Source organism: Micromys minutus, assembly GCF_963924665.1.
Source record: "Micromys minutus genome assembly, chromosome: 9".
Classification (NCBI taxonomy): domain Eukaryota; kingdom Metazoa; phylum Chordata; class Mammalia; order Rodentia; family Muridae; genus Micromys; species Micromys minutus.
This window is the reverse complement of record NC_137978.1, coordinates 42,651,442-42,665,938: the sequence shown is the minus strand read 5'-3', so window position 1 is coordinate 42,665,938 and position 14,497 is coordinate 42,651,442. Positions and strand designations below refer to the sequence as shown.

Below are 14,497 nucleotides of genomic sequence, written 5' to 3'. Positions count from 1 at the left end.
ATAGTTCCCTGGCAGGAGATGGTACCATCATTAACAGTAGCTTCACTGTCAAGGTTTTCCAAGTTAAATGTTTCCCTGGTCTTGAGGAGAAGGTGGAGCTTTGGAAAGAGTCCAGCAAGTTTGGGGAAGGACTGAAGCTTTCTAAGGTTGGGATGAATACACCATGAGACAGAAAGGAAGTAGGAAGGCGATCCTGGGGCTGGTTAGCCACGATCAGTGTCTCTGACAGCTTCCAGGCCCTTCCCAGACACTTGAGCTTGTCAAATCAGGTAGAAACTGGTTTACAGAGTTCAAAGGCTTTGCTGAGTCGTGCTAAGCTGGAGTCTTCCAGGAAGAGTAGCTGCAGGAGTGTTCTGTACTAACAAGGTCTGTATGGGATAAGGTGTGTGTTAAGTGTTCGGAATCCAAACAAAACAAAAAGCAAAATCGGGAATGAGCCCATCGGCCTGGGGCTTCTCACAGATGTTCACTCAGTCCAGCAGGACCCTTGCTTGAGCACAGGGCAAGCCATAGAGACTCTGAAAACCAACCACTGCCTTGTTTATATGACTCTCCCAAAAGGGCAATTCTTTCTACTATTGTTATTAAGCAATTGAGTGAATTTACTTTGCTAGAAAAATTGCTTCAGACACACACTGTCTTTTAGTATTATCTTGAAAGCTTGGAGCTGAAAGTAACCAGAGCCACATACGGAGACCCAGCTCTATGTCCTCATTCCAGGAGCTAGTTCTGGGTATCTTTGTGGTCTAAAGTGATGATCTATGCTTTATCCCTACACCCCCAGGAATCAACACCTCCTTGAGAGACCATGGAAGGTAGTTGGGCACCCTGCCGCTTGGGACTCCTATTTCCACATCTCTCAGTATTTACAAAATGATGGTAGAAACCCTGTGGGTGCAGGTTGGGGTCCATAAACAGGTATGCCTCTCTCCTCAGCGTCTCGGTCTGGGTCTTAGCACCTGTCCTGTTGATAACCCCATCCTTGCTTGTCTAGTATATAACATGCAAACATCAAAGAAAACAAAATCATAAATGATCCCAGCAGCCTGGTGCTTTGTGCTGGAGTTAACTTGTTCCCAGAAATCCTTACTTACTCCAATCTTTCACATAGAGAGTGAGAGAAACTTGAAATCCAAGGCGCTGTCTTGTATGACCGACTCTCCCAGCAGGACAATTCTTGTTATTGACTGGTAAAGTGAATTGGGGATATGGAGACTCAGGAGTCCTTGGCTTTTCTCCTCTGGTCTCTCCCACCATGGCCTTTGAACCATCGAGTTCTCATTTGTGACTATTTCTGCCTATTCGCATTCATGCTCTGGTGCCGTTGGTGCCTCTCCCTGCAGGAGGTCCTCTGCCCATCACCAGTGTCATCCTCCCTTGTCAACAGCTCTGCACAAACATCCCCCACCAGCCTCTGTTCTTTTGGTTCTCAAGGTCTCTCAAGGCCTTCGGGAGTCCGTGTAGCATCTCCAGACATACATCTTGCTGTTCTCCTTCAGCCTTCTGTGATCTAAGGTGAGCAGCATCAGGCATGCATGGCCCTGCGTCTACTCAGGTGACTCAACTCTCAGAAGTGCCTTTCTCCTGTTTATCTGTTGAATTCATACCTGCTCTTAAAAGCAGGGGCTAAGTATGCTGTCTTCTGTACCACCTCACCCTGTCTCTCTGATACCAAGGACTGAACCAGGGACCTGGCAATTGTACCTTCTTTATGCTTCCTCCCCAGAGGTTTTCTCCTTACATCAGCAATTTTAAGACATTATATTCCACTTCTTTCTTAAGGATTTTCTATCCCATATGACAGAAAGTAGACAAGAGGGTGAGAATCATAGCCCTAACTGAAACCAAGCTACTTAGGATGCATCCTTAGTTGTCCTCATTGGAAACATAGAAAAACGCTGGAGTGACCAATCTGAAGGGTTGTGTGGATGGAGTGATAGATGCAATGCCTCCATGGTGCCTGAAATAAGATGACAGCTCTCTGTTCCTAGTTGTTGTCACTATGACTACCATCACTGTCATCACACCACCACTACCACCACTGCTATTGTCATTATCAATCATTTGTCATCACCCATCATTATCATCACCACCATCACCACCATCATCACCATCATCACTCTCACCATCACTAATCACACTGCCCTCATCATCATCATCATCATCACTATCAGCATAACTAATCAATACTGTCATCACCATCACTATCATCTTCACCATCACCATCACCATTGTAACAGTTATTGTGACAATCAGGATCATCATCACCCCCCCCCCCGTCACTGTTGCCATGGTAACCATCACCATCACCATAGTCATCACTATCAACACCCCACCCCCATCTCCATCATCACCTTCACTCAAGCAAGGAAAAGAGATTCCAGGGAGACATGGCAAACAATCAATCAAACAAACAGAAACAACAAAAGCTGGTGTTCTCATTGCCTGTTGGCCAGGGGCATGCCTGCCTGCTCCTTCCCAGTATGGAAGTATGGTGTTCTGATGAGGTGACAGTCACCTGATACATATTGCACCCTGGCCTGTGGCAGCAGCCCCCTTCAGCACGGCACCTTGGGGTTCCTTGAGGACAGGGATTGTGTCTTACTCATCTTTGTCTCTCCAGTGTCCAGCCAAGTTCCCGACTCTCAGTGATGATGCAGTGTGTATGGGTGAGGGAGGGAGGGATTGATGGATGAGCCATTCAAAGGCCACCTTGAGGAGAGTGAGGCCGGGAGGTGGCTGGGATCCAAGCAGAGGGTCACAGCCATCAGGGGGAGCACTGAGGCATGTAGGGAGAGAGAACCGTGCAAGCCAAGACATGGCGGGTTATGTCCCTCCACCCAAGGCTGCGTAAGAGGAAGCTAGCACATTTGCAGCCGCTTGTCTGTGTGAACATCAAATTACTATTTCCTTGGCCTAGCAACTTCTTTCCCATGCAGATGGTCACTATTGCTCTCATGCTGTGAATGGGGCCAATGAGGCCCAGAGAGGTTAGGCGACTGGACCAGCAGGAAGGGAGCTGAGGAAAGATAGAAATCCGTCCATAGGAGCTGTAATGCCTGAGCTCACCGGACAGCAGACACCCTTCTCGGCAGGCTTCCATGCCTGCTTAGAACCCGGAGCCATGAGCAGGGAAGGGGGACAGATCATGATTAACGTCCCGCTTCCCGTGTCCCCCTTTTGTAATTTAATTTTATGGTCTCAGGAGCTGTGTCGCAGGTTGTGGGAGCCTGCAGAGATGGGCCACCAGTGGTTTGGTTTAATCCCCTTTTTAATATCTTTGTTGCAACGTTCTTTCCAATTCAGCTCCCAAGTCACATTAAAAAAAAATACCTCTTCCTTGGGGTAAGCCTTCCCTTATTAAACAGATTCAAATGAAAAGTTTTAAAGATAATTTGAACAATAAGAATCACTCGGCAGCTCCCAGCCGAAGCTCCTTTATTGCTGTATTTATTCCCAGTGTTTCCTGTCTCATTCCCCAGCTCGGTTGCCCACCCCCAGTTCTTCCAGGCCTTGGCCCATCTCAGCACTGGCTCCCCTCAGGAAGAAGGGGTGTGGGACGGAGGAGCGTGTCTCACCTCCACTTGCCAATGGCTGGTAATCCCAGAACTGCTGAACGGAATCCAGAGGGAGAGTCACACGTCCAGGGTGTCTCTAAGAATAACATACAGGAAAACAAGGAGACCTGGGCAAGGAGGACACACTCAAAATATTCCTACTTGCGAGAAATTCCACACCCCAGTGCTCAGGAACCCACAATAGAAACAAGCGCTCCATCTCTCTTAGACATGTCTGGCTTACTCTAGGGGGTCAAAGGTGAGAAATCCCAGGCTGCATGTTGAGAAGGAAGAGTTTCAGAGAAAAGCATGTCAGGCAGGAAGGGGACTGCTCTTTACGGAGCCCTTCCTGAGTTGCTGGGGTGTTTAAGGAAATGGACCCTGCCGAGCGCGAAGACCTTTGCTGAGAAATGTGATACACGGGGCTGGCATTGTAGGAACAGAGCGATTTGACAGTGTTGCTACCTTTGACCTGGGATGCTTTCACCGTCCTGTCCCCACTTAGCTTCTGAAGAATTGAGGTCTCAGTGATTTTACACCTTGGTCGGCACTGGTGGCGTGGGGTTCACGTTATATATGACCCTGCCCTGTGGTCCTCTGGAGCATGCCAAGGCACCAGGTCTGGCTCTCCTGCTCACCTTGTAGCCTCCCGGTCAGAACTGCTAACATTTGCATAGCTCTCCTTACAATTTACTGAGCGATTTCACATTCATCATCTTACTTAATCCTGCTGAGGCCCGGAGAGGAGGGCTGGGGGGCAGGGAGGACAAAGCTTTTTCAAGGCCCTCCTTTATACCCTCTACTCCCCACCAGAGAAGTAATAGCAGGCAGATCAGCAGAGTTCCAGGTACCTTTGGGACATTGGGGCTGTTGAGACTCCTGAACCCCCACCTGTAAACTCAGAGACATGGTCAGGGTCTCTAGGTGGCCAGAAAGGTGGACTCAACCATCACTTGTAAGCAAGAAGGCTATGGTGTGTGTGTGTGTGTGTGTGTGTGTGTGTGTGTGTGTGTGTGTAGTTATGATGTATGTGTGGCTTTGGGATATATCTGTACATGGCTGTGATCTGTGCACATGCATAGATGCACAGCTATAGTGTGTGTATATGGTTGTGATGTGTGTTTATGTGTCTGTGATGTATTGTACAGTTTTCACTGTGGTGTGTATACATGGTTGTATATGTGTACATGTCTCTGAGATATGTATCTGAGTATGAGCATGGGTGTGTGTGGGTATGTGTGTGTGTGTAACTGAGGTGTAGGCAGACATGGCTGTAGGATGTCTGAGGAGAGGAGACTCAGTACTGGGTAAGCACTGGACCGGAGCAGAGGGAAGATAGAGGGAGACAGGTACCTTTGATGAGCTAGCTGCCCTCTTCCCTTCACTTCCTTCCTTCCTTCCTTCCTTCCTTCCTTCCTTCCTTCCTTTCTTCCTTTCTTCCTTTCTTCCTTCCTTTCTTTCTTTCTTCAACAAATGCTCTCCATGGCTATCTGCAGGCCACCCTGAGTCATGGGATATATGTGTCATTGGAATGTTGACTCTGAACCTATGTAAATATAAAACCCAGAAACACCAGTATCCTCAACCCTAGGCAGAAAGGGTCTCCCTTGAGGAAAATTCAGGTTGGGTGAAAGTCTCTGTCTCCCCAGGGAAGACTCTCCTTGTCTGGAGACCTTGGGTACAGTAGTCTAGGTTGGCACCCGTGATCTTTTAAAACTTGTAGTTTCATTGCTCCAGACATCTCTAGATTTTAAAGTTTCCATTAAGAAACCATATGTTATTCTGATGGGTTTTCCTTTATATGTGATTTGTGTGTTTGTGTTTGTGTGTGTGTGTGTGTGTGTGTGTGTGTTCTCTTGCATCTTTTAGTACCCACACTTTGTTGTGAATATTTAGTGTTTTAACTGTGATATGCTGTGAGTTTTGTTTGCTTGCTTGCTTTTTGGGTCTTGTCTGTTTAGTGTTGTGTGTTCCTTGCATTTATACGAGTGTGTCTTTCTTTAATGTGGAATTTTTTTCTCTCTATGGCCCTGTTGGGAATCTGGTCTAGGTCACTGACCAATATCACTTGTCTTCACCATTTATGCCTATTTAAAAGATTTGGGTCTTTTTAGGCTGTCCCATAGTTCCTGCATACTTTTTTTTCATTTCTTCATCTTTGTCTTCCTCCTCTTCTTCTCTTCCCCTCCTCCTCCTCCTTCTCCTCCTCTTTCTCCTTCTTTTTCTTCTTTGCTTGTGTGGTCTAATTCTACTTTAACCTCAAGCCTCATATTCTCTCTTCTTCTTGACTTCTACTGGCCCCACTCTACTTGTAAGGAATGAAGAAATGGGGTTCTCTGTAGTTTGAGTGAGCCAGAGACCCATATGGAGGCAGAATCCAAAGCTTTGGCTTGAGATCTTGGTTGAACGGTGATGAAATGAGGCAGGGAAGAAGTGGGGAGAATTTTCTTTTATTTTTTGAAAGAAAACAATTATTTTGTCTAGAGTCAATTGAATGCTACAATCTTACTTGTCATTTAATTCATCTTAAATTTGGACTTAGAGAATTGTGACAAACCACTTACTGACTTATATTAGAAGATAATGTCTCAATTCACCTGCCATTTCACTAAAATTTCTCTATCTCAGCACGGAGACTTGGGTTTTCTGTTGACTCCACTCATCTGACTGTTCATTCTTTTTCCTTCCTTCCTTCCTTCCTTCCTTCCTTCCTTTCTTCCTTCCTTCCTTCCTTCCTTCTTTCCTTTCTTCCTTCCTCCCTCCCTCCCTCCATCTCTCCCACCCTCTTTCTTTCCTTCCTTCCTTCCTTCCTTCCTTCCTTCCTTCCTTCCTTCCTTCCTTCCTTCCTATCTTTCTTCTTTCTTTCTTTCTTTCTTTCTTTCTTTCTTTCTTTCTTTCTTTCTTTCTTTCTTTCTTTCTTTCTTTCTTTCTTCCTTTCAACAAATGCTCTCCATGGCTATCTGCAGGCCAGAGCCTGAGTTTTTAAAATTGGGCTGTTGAGTTCTTCAATCTCATCTTCATTTCAATTTGAGTCTTCCCCGATATTTCTCTACTGGATTCAGCTCTCCCGTCTTGAGTCCTCTCTGACATTTCCGTCTGCCATGTGTCTGTGTTTTCTTGGACCTCACTCAGGCGTTTACTGCTCGCTATTCCCATTGAGATCACCGAGCTCACTTGTTGCATCTTCTTTACCCTCCTTGAATCCTTTGATGACGTCTATACATTACTCTTTTAAGTCCTGCGTCCTTCCCATTGGGGAACACTTCTATAGGACTAGTGGACTTCGTGGGGCATACTGTCCTGGCCTTCCATATTGTTTTTGTTTGGGATGAGACTCGAGTGTGAAGATTTCTTTATTTCGTTGATTGTGTGTCTGTGAGTCTGAGGCTAGGCCTGAGGGTTAGGAGATGGTATGGGCAAGCAAGGTTTTCAGCACCATGTTGGGCTGGGTCACACATGAGCATCTTAGTCTGTAGGCTGTGTGTGGTATGGAAGGGTTAGGCCAGACTTACCAGGCTGGGATGGTGCATAGGATATATGACTAGGACCAAGCTTGGAGGTTTGGAACTGACTCAGGACTCACCAGACTGAGCCTGAGCATGTATGCACAACCCAAGACAGGTCTAGAGATTGGAGAAGGAGGCTAGGGTCAGATGGAATTACCAGGCCAGACCACTCAGGATAGGAAGGGTTGGTAACTGGATCTCAATTAGCTTATCAGTCAGTCAACCACCCAAAGCTCAGTGATTTGCAATTACAACCACATACCTAGTCCCCATCTCCCTGGCTAAGCAATGTGGGCTCAGCTCAGCTGGTTCTTCAGACAAGGACTGGGCTTGACTGAACTGAGATGGTTTCATGACTGGTACATGCGCCTTCATCAAGGCCCGACTGACTGTGGGCTGAGGCTCCTTTAAGGTTTCCTCCATAGGTTAGTTTGGGCTCATCTGTAGCAGGGTACGGTTACCAGTCTCAAGAGAATCAACAGGTTAGGATCAAACTCTAAGCACATATTAAGTCTTTGCTTCTTACCAAATCCCGAAGAGAAGCGGCTATCAAAGGATTCAATAAGAGCATGGTGAGGTAGAGCTGTCTCCCTGGATGATCGCACTACCCCACTGAGGCTTTGGTAGAGCGCTGAGAGAAGTGTCACATAATAAATGCTAACACTTATTGTCAATTTTCATAACTGGGACCTGTGGCTTTGATAAGAGGCCACTCGTAAAAGATCTGGCCTCTGCTAAACAGTGGGCAATTTTTTCTAGTTTCTGCCTCCCTCCAGAAACTTACCTCTTAACCATTCTGCCATACGTTTTCTCACCATGGAGGCCTGGAACCTTGAGGTCAGGGGTCATTCTGCAAATAGACCACAGTTCATGCCTGAATCTGTGTGTGACTCCAAAGCCTTCAAATTACTTCACTTTCTAGTCAGCCATCTGACCAGGGGATCTGGCCTGGGTGATGTTTGCCCACCATAGCATGGCTGGGAGAAAATATTTGTCTTGGTGTTCTCCTTTGGTGCTTACAGCTTCCTGCCTGCATTTTCCTGTTGTTTGGCTCTGCCGAGTAGCAGTTTTCATCTTTACTCCGTGTTATCATGTACACAGAGCTGCTTCTGGGGGAGCTTAGAACATGCTTGCTTAGTCATTATGCTGGGAAGGGGTGCCAGCCAGTCAGTAGCTCTTATCTTCACACAATTCTGTACATTGCAAATGCATAAATAATACAGACCTTGAGCCAGAGGTTCACACTCTCCGGTTTCATGGGTTGCTTAAGCAGAGGGGCAAGCATGAACCTTGGGACCCAGAACCTTGGCATGGGTTCTGACTTGATTCCTTGATCTAAAGCCTAGGAGTTAGGTTGTCTTTCTGGAATGAGTCACCAGATAGAGTCTAGTAGACTTTACGGTGTTTATCAACCCAAAGGAAAGACCGAACACCATTGGTGTGATGCCAGGACTAGCAAAGCTCAGGGGAAGGACTTTGGGGCTGGGGAGATGGCTCAGTGGATAAAGTGCTTTTTACAAGCATGAGGACCTCCTGAGTTCAAGTTCCTGGAACTCAGATACATTGCTGGCACTGCAAATCCACAATCCCAGTGCTTGGGGATGGGCAGGAACAGACAGGTTCCCCAAGCTCATTGGCCAGTCAGCCTAGCTGAATTCATGAGCTTCAGGTTCAGTGAAAGACCCTGTCTCAAAAATGGAAGTGGAAAGTGACGGAGGCAACTCTCTGACATAGACCTCTGGCATTGATGGTGAGCACGGAGGTGCACATGCCTACATGCCTGAAAGAACATCATGTACCTCCCTTGCTTACCTTTGAACTTAGTAACGTTAGGTGCTGCTTGGGGAATGTTCCATGGAACCCCAGGTGACTGCAGAGTCATTGTGAGCTCTCTGAGGGTCTGTGCATCCCAGTGTGGTCATCTGATGACAGGCCTCCACCCATGTCTAGCAGGAAGTTTTGGGGGTCAGACTAAGCAAGAGGGTTGAGGAGGTAGGGTAGGCTTTCTGATCAGCCCAAGGGGATGTCAGACAGATTTCCATAAGTCAAAGAAGCTGGTAGAGTTTTCGGCCAGGGGAGAAGAAAGGTGAACAACAGGGGGTGGGGGGGGACCAGAAAGTTCCTCCATTCATTGTGCCAACAAATCCTTTCTGAGCTGGAGCTTTGTGGCAGGTGTTGTTTTAGGTTCCAAAGCCTCTGGGATGACTGAGATAGAGTCCCTGCCTCCATGGAGTGCATGTGCTGGGGAGGCAATGTCTTTGAAATAAAAACACACCATGATAGCAGTAACATGAAGGAGAGAGATTGATAGAGATCCCCACAGAGCGTGCCTAGCAAGCAAAGGAGAAAACAGTTTTTTTTTAAAAAAAAAAAAATCAGATAGGAAAGGCCACTTGGAGACTGTGGCATCTGAAATTGACACCTGAATGTTGCAGAGGAGCCAGGTAAGAAGAAATCCAGCAGGTACACAGAGCATTCATTCCGTAGGAAACGCAAGGGTCTTTGGTGGCAGGGATGAGCTTGGCATTTCAAGTTCTAGATAAAAGATCAACGTAGTGGAAGGAGCAGGAGATGGGCCAATTTGTGTAGTGTCCCAGGGATCATCAAGGAGTTTGGATTTTTATCCCATGAGTAATGAGAATCCACAAGATGGTTTTAAGCAAGGGAATTGCTTGATCTGAGCTCTGAGAATGTCCCTGCTCTGTGGCCATGCGGTTTTCTAAAACAAACAAGGACAAGCCGGATCTTATTTTCCTGGGGATAGAGGGGGCTGAGGAAGCAGTGAAGACATGGGATTAAGGACTTCTGTGTATGTGACGAGTCTTGATCACAGCTGGGTGTTTGGTAAAGGTTCTCACAGAGGCGTGGTGATGGGATGATATGGGGTTGCTTTATTTTCATATGAGCCAATACCAGGTTACTGCCAAGCTGCAAGTAGGGTCTTCATCTGTGTCTGCAAAACCCTTCCCTGGACGCTTCTCTAGTTAGACATTTCTAACCGTAAATTGGTGGAAGACTCAGAGAACAAGCTCACCAGACATGCAGTAGACATGTGGCTGTCAGGGATGGCTGGTGCCATGGATGACAGGCTCAAAATCCACCTCGATGACCTTCTGGAATTATGAAATGAAAGTGACGACTTCTCTAATTGCATTTAGCTTGGGGAACAAAGCCCAGGCAGAAGCTGGGACACTGTGATGGAGCCTGGATAAGGCTGGCTGAGTACAGGAAGTGGATCAGCTGTGTTCCCACACCTCAGTCTCCACCCTAGTATGGTACCAAGGTCCTTGGTCTTTCAGGGTTCCTATCTGTGAAGTGGGAATGATGATGTCAGATGTTCAGGGATGTGGAATGGTATCGAGTGTGTGCACAAATGTCAATACCTGCCTTGTGGTGGATTCACTGTAAATGAGGCCTCTGGGGTCTTGGTAGGAGGTACCTGGAGAGCTTACAAGTCAAGCTGTGCACCTTTATTTTGGACACAGTGCTTACCTCTAGCTTTCAAATAACCCCATTGACCTTGGCAGAGTATCCAGAGAGGAATGAAAGGAATGAGTCAGGTTTGACTTGTTACAGGTGCTGGCAGCAGGCTGGTAATGATGGCAGGCTGTACAGAGGGGTTGGGGTGCCTTTTATGGACATAACCACTAATAAGAATAATGATTCTCTGGCTTGCTGTACACCAGGAGTGTTAGGTCTTTGCCTGACTTAACTCACAGCATCTCCACAGTTTAACCTTGAGAAGAGCTTACTTACTTGACAGATGGAGAAAACAAGGCTTAGACGGGAACTGTGCAAGGGGGTGGGGGAGCAAAAAATTCCACCCAGCATCCACTGGTCCTTTCTCTATTGCCTGGCTCCCGGGCTGTGAATGATGGGAGTGCCAGTTGCCTGTCAAGTAGGGACCATGCCTAGGGTGTTTTGAAACAGGACCCTTAAGGTCTTTTAAAGGTGTTTCCTTTAAAGGTGGAGGGCTTTATGGATGTCCCTAAGTTTAATGCCCAGAACACACAAAAAGCAGGAGGTGTGGTGCTAAGTATTTATAAGACCACCCCCAGGGAGGTTTAGACAGGGGGAGTCCAGAGGCTTACTGGTCAACCAATCTGAACTGACTGATGAACTCTAGGCCAATGACTCTGAACAATGTTCCCAAGAAAGATATCTGAAGTTGACCTCAGGCTTCAACATATACATAAGCACCCCAGGCACTCATGCATACATACACATGCACACTCATGTGTGCCTGGACAAGCACACAGAGAGATACTGGGGACAAAAGGAAGCCGCTGTCCTGCCACTTGGCACTTTTGAAGATTCCGTGGTGACTCTTGTGCGTGAATGTGTAACCCAGAAACCAAATATAGATGCGGGTAGACTGCCCCAGGTGTCTGCTTCCAGCTTTCCTCGTGATTGACAGCCCAGGAAGGAACTTGTCTGTTGTACCCCCTGCCTTCCTCAGCTGGATTAGTTTTAAAGAAAACCCCAGCCATAATTGATCTATACATATTTAACGTGTAGCACTGAGAGATAAAGGCTGCTTTTGTTGTTTTAAGTGTGACCACAATGCCATGCTCACCTTGTTAGAAAATAAGCATCCTTGGGTGAGGCTAATTCAGAAAAGCTATTGGCATGCAGCTGACTTTGCAAGGCAGTGAAGTGGGGAGAGGGTTGGAGGTAGGGGAAAACAAAAGCTGGTCCTGCAAGTGACTGGCTCCTGGGACTTGAGACTCACCTGATCCTTTGAAGAGAGGAGAGGGATCTGAACCTTGGGGCATCCATCCTCCTTACTCTGATTGTTCCTGGGGCACAGTGGTGAGAGTGGAGCCTATTTATAGCCCTAAGTCTAGACATGGGAAGGAGGCAAAAGCAAGAGAATATTCAAGAGGGCCAGGGAGAGGGAAATTAGAGTAAGAGGGGAAGAGAAATTGAGGGTAGGAAGTGGGTCTACCTCTGTGAACTGTTAAGGGCAGGCTCTACTCCCCTGTGTGAGCTGTGTGTCCGCCTAGTTTTCCTGCAGAACTGTGTGCATCAAGAAATGTGCACACATGCGCGCATGTGCGTGTGCATGCATGTTCATGTGCTTCCTCAGAAGCAAAGAGCACCACCAGGAAAGTAGGGGCACCCCATGCACACTATTTTAGGTATTTCTTCTGCCTTCCTAGTGGCTAGTGGATTGTCAAACAGACCATGTTTAGCCGCAGTGAAGCTGCAGTCACTGAGCCCCATGGTATCCCTTTCCTTTTATTTCTTTCTTTCTGTCTCTTAACCATTATCCCCATTTGTGTGCCCTGAGTGCCAGCTGAACAGGTTGCCAGAATGTTCCAGGCATAGGCAACTATATCCTCCCCTCCCTGGAACCCTTTAAGTATAGCTGCTGCTTACAAGCTGGGGTATCCCAGTTCCCCTGGGAATGCAGTGGAGGGAGGGGTCCTTCACCAGGGTTGCTGGTAGGTAGTTGAGATGGCGAGCTTAGAGCTTACCGCTTTCTCCCTCGTCTGAGGAGAACCAATAACCAGGAGCTGGGAACTTATTGGACCATCAAGGGCCATCAGATTGTTGGAGTCTGGATCTATGATGGAGATGAGGCAGGGGCACAGGGAAAGGCTTGTGAACCAGTTCAGGGTTGGGCAAGTGGTACTGTCACCCACAAGTAAAACAAAAACAAGAAATAATTCAGATGCCATGACCCTGTCAGCGGCCATGTTAGCAAGGGCATGGGCAGGTATCCAGATGGTCACACTGGGGAACTCGGGATTCAGGGTCTGGTCAGACTGTGAGCCTGAGCTCTGCAGACACAGTAGGTGGCAGGTATATGACCCTGTGGGAGAGTGTCTGCACTGTTCAAACACCCCTCCGGGATACTCCTGGAATTCACAGGAAGATATCAGAGTAGCTGTGAGGCTGAACACCTTGCTTCCAGAGTCACGGAGATGAGAAGGGATAGAGACAGATGAGAGCCTTACCGGACACTTCCCCATCCTGCCAGAGAAAGGCGACTGGCTGTGCTGTGTTCCTGGGACTCCTTGGGGCTCCACATCTCCTTCTGTGAAATGCTTACTCCAGGCAGCCCCTTTGTTGCTGGGCAAATTTCCCCAGTGAACTACCTCTCTGGTGGTTGTTCCTGAGGGAGGAGAGGTAGATATTCTCAGATATGGTGGCCTAGTGGGGGATGTTGAGCCCTATTGGGGGGTGGCTTTGGGAGCATCTGGTCCATTTTTTCTTCTGGAGAAAGCAACAGGTTTTCTCACTGGGGAACTTGTTTTCAACAGGTTGGGAATCCACCTTCTTTTCCTGAGCACCTCCTTCCCCGCCCTCAGCCTCACTGCCAGGAGAGTCACCTGCTGCTGCTGGCGATCACACTAATTCTACTGTCTCTGATCCTTTTGCAGAGCTTTGGAACTGAGCGGTGGCAAGGATGAGATCTCCCTGCTGGTGGAGCAAGAGTTCCTGAGCCTCACTAAAGAACATCTCATCCTGGTCCAAGAGGGCTCTGGGGAGCTGGCGACACCTGTTGTTACTCCCCAGGGGACCCGGGAGCTGGCTCCCTGCTTTCTTGTGCCTCCTCTTGGGGCAGACAGCACCGAGTGTGCAGAATCCTCCATAATGGCTGGGGACAAGCTTTGGGAGCAGAAGCTGTCCATGCCCATCATTGGTGGTAGGCAGGACTCTGATTCTGCCATGTCTACAGTCACAGGCATCCTGCGAGCGGCCAAGGTCAAGAATGTCAAGGAGGCTAAGGACAAAGACTATAGCCTGGGTGCCTCTAATTCAGAGATCAACAAGCTCCTGGCCCAGTTCCCACTGAAGTCGACGGAAATGTCCAAGGCCCCAGACAACAAGATGGTGCTAGAAGAGACCAAGGTCATTAAGGACTTCCTGCAGAATAGCATGTTCAATGGCTCCGGACCTCGGGAGCCCTTGGGGCTGGGCCCGTTCCTGTTGCTGCCACCCCCACCTCCTCCCACACTTCCTGACAAGCTCCCTGAGTTCTCTCCTCCAAAGAGGCAGCTCCCAGTGTTTGCCAAGATCTGCTCCAAGACTGAGGCTGACCCGCCTCTTGAGGGCCACCACTGGATTGGTGAGTGGGGCTGAGAACCGGAAAGTGAGGGAGTTCTCAAGGAAGAGAGCCTTGACCAGGAAGCTGATCAAGACTGTGATGCATCTTTGTGCAATCAGTGCAGCCTCTGGTTGTGTGTGTGTGCGTGTGTGCGAGCGCGTTATGTATTCCTATCTTTAGACACATCAGAAGAGAAAGCCAAACCCATTACAGATAGTTGTGAACCACCATGTGGCTGCCAGGAACTGAACTCAGGATCTCGAAAAGAGTGCTCTTGACAGCTGAGCCATCTCTTCAGCCGCCTCCATGTTATTTCTTGAGATAGGGTCTTCTACTCACTGAACATGTAGCCCACCAATTCAGCTAGAGTGGCTGGC

General features: G+C 47.9%; 1 protein-coding gene across 1 annotated transcript in view; it reads left to right on the top strand.

Annotated features, from left to right (window-relative positions):
- The window catches only part of LOC308424140 (uncharacterized protein C1orf94), a gene marked incomplete at both ends in the record, with an annotated part of 39,145 nt that overhangs the window by 5,389 nt on the left and 19,259 nt on the right, over nucleotides 1–14,497 (top strand). The window contains one exon of the mRNA XM_080921034.1: nucleotides 13,453–14,141. Within this exon, the coding sequence (XP_080777160.1) occupies nucleotides 13,453–14,141 (689 nt within the window). The remainder of the gene's footprint in view (nucleotides 1–13,452; nucleotides 14,142–14,497) is intronic.